The 8,580-nt window shown below is 31.8% G+C and overlaps 1 protein-coding gene across 1 annotated transcript; it reads right to left on the bottom strand.

Moving 5' to 3' along the window:
- Window positions 1-442: 442 nt before the first annotated feature.
- LOTGIDRAFT_238736 (hypothetical protein) lies at window positions 443-8,194 on the bottom strand. The gene is made up of 6 exons (XM_009051349.1): window positions 8,147-8,194; window positions 2,939-3,149; window positions 2,361-2,593; window positions 1,950-2,079; window positions 1,427-1,630; window positions 443-1,259 (listed from the first exon to the last, which is right to left on the bottom strand). Exons 2-6 carry the CDS (start codon window positions 3,018-3,020, stop codon window positions 1,141-1,143), a joined length of 768 nt encoding a protein of 255 aa, XP_009049597.1. The 5' UTR covers window positions 3,021-3,149; window positions 8,147-8,194; the 3' UTR covers window positions 443-1,140.
- Between the last annotated feature and the right edge of the window lie 386 nt (window positions 8,195-8,580).

Genomic DNA, 8,580 nt, shown 5'->3' with positions numbered 1-8,580 from the left:
TTAGAAGAGAATTACCAACAGAATATCCATGAGTGACCGATCAAGAAGGATCAAAAAGTATTTTTTTGTTTATCCAGACTGTACATACATGGACATTTATGATTTGTTAAAAATCTTAATTATATGCAATAAGAACATAATGATATGATTAAGAATACATGATAATTTATTAGAAACACCAATTAATCAAATAGTTTGCTTAATTGGACACTAAAAAATAATAATAACTCATCTTTAATACAATTGCACTCAAAAACGCAAATATACTGATAGTTAAAAACCATAAAAACATAAACTACCTATGACTGATTCTTCACAAAATAGATAGACTATGATAGATATTTGACTAGATATCTCATCCAATTATTGCAACATACAAAAAATACCATGGCAACCATATAATATAAATAATGATATTAAAGGGATTGTTAAGAGGTTTTCTAGACTTTTTATTTTTATTGGAGACACAGATAGCATCGATTTGCATTCCAATAAATAACTATTGAAAAACTGATTATAATATCAAATATCTTTGTGATAGCTATGTCATAAAAAGCGTAGTTTGAATCAAATTACAAGAACCACAGATACACATAAAAAGTAAGAAAACAGCTTTACAAATCCCCTTTAAATAATGATGATTATTCTGATAATGATGATTAATCAGATACTAATAATGATGATGATGAACATAAGAATGACGATAAAATTTGACTAGATTTCTCATCCTCCATTGAAATATTATAAAATAACATTAAAAATATAATTTACATATTTACAATTTTATTTACAAAATATAGTCTTTTTATCTTATTATGTTTGAATTTTCAAAAATTAGAATTCTTAATTTTGTAAAAAAAAGTATGGAATACCATGAGATTCTTCTTTTGACATTTAATCATCTCTTTACTTCAATTTTGCAATAGACAAACATATAATGATATGGCTTTTACATTGTGAAATGATATGAAAATGATGCTTGATATGGCATGACATCAGCTCTAAAAAAGTAAGATACTTTCTCGGAACACCTGATGCCACTGTTTTGTATTTGTCACCTCTGCATTCCAATAGTCCACATAACTCCACATAACTCATACTACACTACTTTGGTTTTTCTATGTATAAGTTTTCATTCAACTATGAATGAACAGCATATGGATCATGATGTGAGTAGGGGGGAGGTTGATATAATGGCGGTGTGAAGGGAGGTAATCCATGACCGACACCCACAGTTGGATTATCCACTAGAGGTGGAGCTGAAAAAAAAAAAATGTTTTATTTTCTATTCAGTTTAGCAAGACAAGAAAACCTATGATGAAGAATTAGAAGCTTGTGAAGATGACCATTCTGTAGAACCCTCAGTGGATTAAGAATTGTGTAAATCTGAATTTGGCTTTCATTTTCCATTTATATATTAACTTACCACTTGGTCTAACAGGATATGGAGGAGGGGGAGTTGTTTCTGCTGCTTTATAAGCAGATGAATTTTTCCCGCTCTTTTTCTTTTTACAACAGCAGCAGATGACCAGAGCAGCCATTAAAGCAATGAGAATGATTACAGCACATATTATACCAGCTATCAGTCCAATAGACATAAAAAATACTCCTTCTTCAGTTATACTATCACCTGCAGATTACAAAGAAAATATTTTACATCTCAATGTTTGTCAATGACACTTTGGTATTCCAAATGAATTAAGACATTTCTCTATGACATCAAAAATAATTGTTATTGTGTGGGTTGATCAAACCATAACCATGTAAAATTTTAAGAAAAATAGCCAAACTTAGTCAGTTTAGTAATTTTCAGAACATCATCCTTAATGATCTGACTTAAGTTGTTTTTTCAGTTCACATGGCAATACATTTTCAAAGATTTTCTAAATTTGTGTATATTTATCAAATATTTCTATATGAAAACTTCTAAAAAATAATGTCTCACTTACTTTCTTGTACATCAATTTGAAAATCATAATTTTTATTATTATTCAAGGCTGTTTTTTCTAATTTCACTGTAAAATATCTTTCAGTGGTACAAATTCTGGATGGCATAGAATCATGGCATTTAAACATATTCTGAAATGTACAAAGTACGAGTAAAAATTTGAGGTCTTTGTCTAACCTCTAGCTTTAAGCTATTCAAAATTTATTGAATTTGAGCTTATAATTTCTGTAGGGGATATTCTTAGCTAGGCAGTGAATGTTGAATCCTCTAGGACACCTTTTGGAGAGTTTGCATGACTATAATTGTTTTAATTAAAATGTAAAGGATGAGAATGAAATTTTCTTAAAATTTCAAATTTTTTCGTTGTCAGGTTTGTCTTAAACGTCTAATACCAGTACCTAGAGTTACCTACCCTATTACTCCCCGAACTTGTACTTCTCTCATAAATCTTTAAAACAACTCGACAATCTTCGATAGAAAATTTTTTAAAAGTTAAACATAATCCCTTATCCCTCCTTGCTTTAAACGTGATGTCACAGTGAAGAGTTTCATGGTTAAATCCACCTCCAGTTGCGAAGATTGTATATATATCTCCATCTATATTAATGTCATCACCTTGACAATGGGCCCATTTATCCATATACACTACAATAATAAAACAGAGAAGTTATGATGTGCTTCAAGATTTGTGCTATCATGTATATGGTACTGATGGCACTAACCTAATCAGCATCCCTCATTGGGATGTCCTCATGACTGATAGTGCCAGCTTTATATATTTCTTTAATAATTCATCTTGACTCAAAGAGAATTAATCATAACAATGTTCAGAATGTTCAAAATGTTCAGAATGTTCAAAATGGTCAGAATGTTCAGAATGTTCAAAATGTTCAGAATGCCAGGTATATGAGTAAGTAATTTCTGTTTGTTATGTAATTTCTTTCAGGCATTATCAAAAGAAAGAAAAAGATTTCAGAAAAATCCACAAACCTGATTCAGCACAGACAAGAGAAATGAAGGTGTATCCAAGGTAACCAATATACAGTAGATGATACCATGGTGATGACATCATGTCGTCTGGTTGTCAAGCTAAACTATGGTATATCTCTGATAATTCACAGTAAATATCACATATTTTCTATATTGATTATTTCTTTACTTCCTTATCTTTCTGCCCTCATTATACCTTCTACATCTTGGTCTGTAATATAAAATGCATACAGATTCGATATACTCATACATTATTTGGAGCTCATTCAAAATCATACAAAAGATGAACATTTTTTTATACAATTAATTAATTCTGTTGGAGATTCAACAATAACAAGATTTTTACTGATGATATAACATGGAAATGAAACGTTAATTAAAGAGATTTATCCTGATTCTCAATTCTAAGAATTCTATTACAATCTTTGTAAGGGTTAGAGCGTAATAGTCCGATGACCTTGAATAAGTCATCACTCATAATTCCAGTCGACCCAGCTGTAAATGTGTATAGATAATCCAGTAAAGATAGCCAAGAGGTTTGACCAAGGACCAGCTGGTAGAAAGGATCCTTAACTGTAACCTAAGTTGTTATCCTTGAAAAATATAGTTGTTCTTTTAATCAATTCCTTAATTTGTTTCAATACAATTGGGGCTGATTTTTCAATGAGGAAAATAGGTGGATAATCTGAGCATCATGGTCTCAACCTCCACATTCTCCCACTATATGTTTATCTTGAGTCATAATGGCAGCAGTTACTTCCCAAGATATAGCTGAAACATCCTCCAACTATAGAAGGGAATAGTGGAATTAGACGAGGTATGGTGTCCTGTGTGCATGATCGAGGATTATCGATACAGTAGAAAATAGATGACACGAATCGTGTTCCGTGTTTGTCGCGCCCAGACGCATACCTCATATGTTCACTTGTTCTATTTTCTACTGTATCTATTATTCGGCACTATACACCGCATCGGATATCAACATCGTCTATTCACAGGTTTAGACAAGGCAAAAATATACTTTATAATTTATCATAATATTTTGTTGAGGGATTGAAAATGTTTTATAAAAATTTTCTTTGAAAAACAGAAAGATAAATAAAATGGAAACCTATTACTCAACAATATAAATAAATTAGATATAAGCTAATAAAACTCTGAGTCACACTCCTACTGATAAATCAATGCAGATAAAAACTCTCTGGTCATTTCCTAAACTACTAGGTTATAGTCCACACTGATCAAATAACAATCAATATTCTAGCCTCCTACATTCATGTCCTTACCAGTTGTCAGCCTTCAAGTCCATTCCTACACAATTTATATTCAACTATTTAAAATTTATAGGCCATAGTTCACCATTTTGGGGAGTTTATTTGAGTCTTGAATATATGTAAAAAGTCTCTAGAACTACTAGAAGTGTATGAAAATCGCATGATTCTTTCAAAAATACAACACTACTATTCACTTTATATTTCTATATATAAGTCTTTCCCATATATGGCAGATTCTCAAGAAACGATGAGTCTTTAACTTTCAAATGCAGATAATTCTGGACACACATGGATTTGAAGGCTCAATTTTAGACGGTGAGCTGTTACTGATTAGCTTAGCTAAAAGTGGACAGCAAACTTGTCCCTTTAACACAGAAAATTCAGGTATTAGGTAAATCAAGGTCCATGACAGATTTTGGTATTACACTAAATTTTACCTGACAACAGGTTGGTAACCATGGTAATATGATGTAGGTATATATATATATTAGACAGTGGGTGGAATCATATCAACAGCTGGTTCATATCATTAATTATACTGATATATTTACATAGCTTTATTCATCTTTTTTATTCATTCATCAATCCCTCTCTCTCTGTAACACTTTAACTTTCTCCATTACCTTTCTATTGTTGTTTTAATCAGCCCACTAACTATCAGAATATATAAATATAGCCCAGGGGTGTTTTTAAGGGGTACCTAGTGACTGCTAAAGAATCGATTAAGTGGGCTCACAGGCTGGTCTTTCCCTTTGTTATGGACAGAGGTTGAGACAGCCTCAATTCTGGTGGAGCCACTCTAATATGCATACAACAATCAACAGTTCAAGACAAAATCCATCAAATTAAATAGTCTGTTAAACAATAAGCTAACCACTTAATAGAACTGATTTTAGAAACTTCCTGAATAAATCTCCCAAAATGCAAATAAAATTACCTTATACCACTTAACGATTCTTCACTTAGAATTCAAATATTCACCACAAACTCTTAGATTTACATCTGGTTTGGCTTTCGAATTTAAATTTATGAACTTATTTACTGTATAATTTGAATTGTTTATCTAATTAAAAGTTATCTTAATGTCCATAGTTTTCCTGGTTAATTTGAGGAAATTAATTTCAAAATTTACTTTTTCTCTCCATATTAAAAATTATTGAACTAATTTCAAGGATAGGCCTTTTGAGTGCATAATTTAACAACACATTTCTTCCTCTAAAATATTGCAATTCTAGAAATGGGATGAAATCTTGACCAATATTGATATACCACCAACAAAGTAACCACTAAATTCCATCCATTGCTTTTTTTTCAGATTCCTGTCTGATTTCAGTTCTCTCTCAGACCAGTTTTCCACAAGGACCACTGTTTTATTCTATCTCTCTTGCCCTTAAAATGAAGCAAAATGGAGTACCAAAAGTTTAGCTAAAAAGAATCAGTCCATAAAAATCATTCTGCATCTTTTTCAGGTTTCTCAGATACTCTCTGTGGCAAGAGTTGGTACCCCAAAGAAGTACTAGTATGCCAGGTCCATAATCTCTAAGCATTCTGATATGTTCAGATTTGTTATAAATACCAAGAAATAAAAAGTTCTAAGTAAATAACTGTAGAAATGAAAGTTATTGATCTTGAGATATTGATTGATAACAACATATGGTTTATTTCCTCATTGCCTTGGTATGTAATATATAGATTTCATAATATCACATTAATATAATATCACTCAGGTGAGAACAGGTGTTATTTGGTAATAAGCATGCTGGGTGGAGTACTGATAAAGGCAGGAGTTTGCTATATCCTCTGCAGGTCTCCTGCTGAGGAATTCTTTTTCAAGGCCAGGCCATTTTACTTTCTTGTTTCACAGATTTTTTTCTTGAAAAAGGCAGAAGTGAGAAAAAGAAAAAATTTGTGTGAAAAGCAGAATAGAAAAAAATTGATTGACCTGGATTTTTCTTCTTTCTCAGTATGGATTTAATCAAAAATCATAAAAAAAATAATGTCTTAGGGTGTTTGCTACAGCATGTAACGTTTAGTAAACACGGACAACTAGATGATTCAGTCCTTACCAAAATTATCAATTACACATGATTTCATCTTTTTAATTTTGATCACACATGAAATCTCAATCTCACTCTAACATCAAACGGAAATCAATTTGAATTTTACCATTGATTGTTAACATAGATTTTTAATTTTTGGCATAAGAGACAGTGTATGAATATCAAGTCCAATTTAATTGGCCACTTTTAGTTAAAGGGATACTACTAAGATAAATTTTAACTTGGCCAATAAGAGCATATTATATTCATCAGTAGATATACCTGGTGTCATAAATAACATAACAGGATCCTTATATAATCCGATAAATCAAAAAAACTTAATAAAAATGCAATTAACTATTGAAAAACGCTTAATATTATGATTAAGCATTTTTCAATAATTACTTAGTTTAATGAATTTTCCAATTTTCTAGATTTTAAAGGGATTCTGTTGTAACTTTATGACACCAGGTAAGTTCACTGATGAATATATACTCATATTGACCATTCTTGAGAATTAAATTTTATGTTCATTCTAAGACTTAGTATCACTTTAAGGGAAAATAAATAGCAAGTCAATGTGACTTGTGAATCAATGAATTTTCTTGTAATACTTTTAAGAATATAGCATGAATGCAAAGACTCCATCAATCATCATTGAGCATCAGAGATAAGCTGTCAAGATGAGCTACCTCTGATAACAGTAAACTAGTCAGAATTAATTCCCAAGACTTCTTATATCCACTCTTTTGATCAGTGGGAAATAAGAGCTGTCTATTGTCCACCTGACAAGAAAGTGGACTGATTGAATGCTTTCTGAATACTAAGAATTAATACTCTTACATTTCTTGTAGATTCTATCTTTGGACACTTATTTAATTTAGTGAATCATTATTATCCAGTCATGCAAATAAATTCTTAAGATTTTCCAGGATAGTCTGATTTAAACATGTGAAATAGTTTCTTCCATGTAAGTAGCATTTTAAATCCTGTCTTATGGCATAGCATAATGTCAATTCTTTTCATTTGAGACAAAAGCATCAAACAAATTTTGATCCATCCAAATAGATACCTTCATATTAACATTTCATACTATAACTTACAGGGCTGTTGATTTAGCTCTTTTAACCAGACATCCATGGTAAAATAAGACAAAGTTTGGGAACGATATGTCTCTTAAAAAAATAAGTGTACCACTTTTATTTCTCCAGCCACCAGAAAGCCCCCCACCACAACTTTCAAATTTAATATCATAGAGCACTTGAATGGCTGGTGTCATTCCCATGACCCCGAGAAGACCACCCACCAGTTACCCATACCCCAAGAAGATACATGTATATTATGCAATTTATATCACCAACACTGAGCCCCAGACCCCAAGAATTATGCAATTTCTATCACCAGACCCCAAAAATCCCTGCCTTTCTGAATAGTAATTGCTACTTTCAAATCAAATGTTTCTATATATTCCAGCAAATCAAACTTCGTAAAAGGTAAATTCCACGAAGGTCATAACAACCATGCAGTATAGAACTGTGTTTCTATCAAATCAATTTCTATTTTATGATTATTTCATTTCGTTTCTATCAATCTAGAATATTGTTATAGACCTAGTTCTACCAGTTCAATAATGTCTGGAACACTCGCCTAAACACGTCTGCCATTTTCATTCAAATCTAAAAACACAAAGGCTTTTTTCTCTCTCGAATGTTTATTGTTCCTTGGAGTGTCTGGTGCCATGTTTTAATGGAACCGATTACATGATTTCTGCTTTTCAGACTATAAAAACCATTCTCTCCAAATGACCATTTACCGCCTTTCAATGCCAAATTTGGTTCATTATATGTAATTCTTAGTTCAAATTGAGTTTTTCGGGATAATAAGAAATTTCTTACCTAATTCTCCTTACAGAACCCGTTAGAAAAATATTCCGTTATGAAAAGTCAATAGAATGAACGTGTAACAGCTACGCAACACATCTTCTATTTGGCACGCGCCAGGTAATCGATAGAAATACCGTGTTTTTATTAACGATAGAACATAAAAGGCAGACGGCTTCCACTCGAGGTTACATGGGTCATAACAATGGCAGGAATCAGGCCAATTATGATTCCTGTTTTCCTTATTTTCTCAAATTTTAAAGTTCATAGTACACTAATTGCAATCTACTCACCTTTACCGTTATTCCTGCCTATGACTCAGCAGACGAACTGACCTCAAGCTGGTTAAAATGGCGGCTATTTATTACCTTAGTAACATCTTCGTTATCATCAGGATTCACGATGCCAGATGTCTGCGGTGGAGTTTACCGTTACAAGAAATTCAAAAC

This window comes from Lottia gigantea, assembly GCF_000327385.1.
Source record: "Lottia gigantea unplaced genomic scaffold LOTGIsca_164, whole genome shotgun sequence".
NCBI classification, from domain to species: domain Eukaryota; kingdom Metazoa; phylum Mollusca; class Gastropoda; family Lottiidae; genus Lottia; species Lottia gigantea.
Note: the sequence above shows the minus strand (reverse complement) of the source record. Positions and strands in the feature narration are given on the sequence as shown.

What these genes read in the sequence shown, in the direction of transcription:
- LOTGIDRAFT_238736 (XM_009051349.1), bottom strand. Translation starts at nt 3,020, where the DNA reads ATGATGTCATCACCATGGTATCATCTACTGTATATTGGTTACCTTGGA. An exon ending in CAAGTTCGGGGAGTAATAGG is followed by an intron (nt 2,080 to 2,360) that starts GTAGGTAACTCT and finishes TGTACATTTCAG; the next exon opens with AATATGTTTAAATGCCATGA. An exon ending in TCAAATTGATGTACAAGAAA is followed by an intron (nt 1,631 to 1,949) that starts GTAAGTGAGACA and finishes TGTAATCTGCAG; the next exon opens with GTGATAGTATAACTGAAGAA.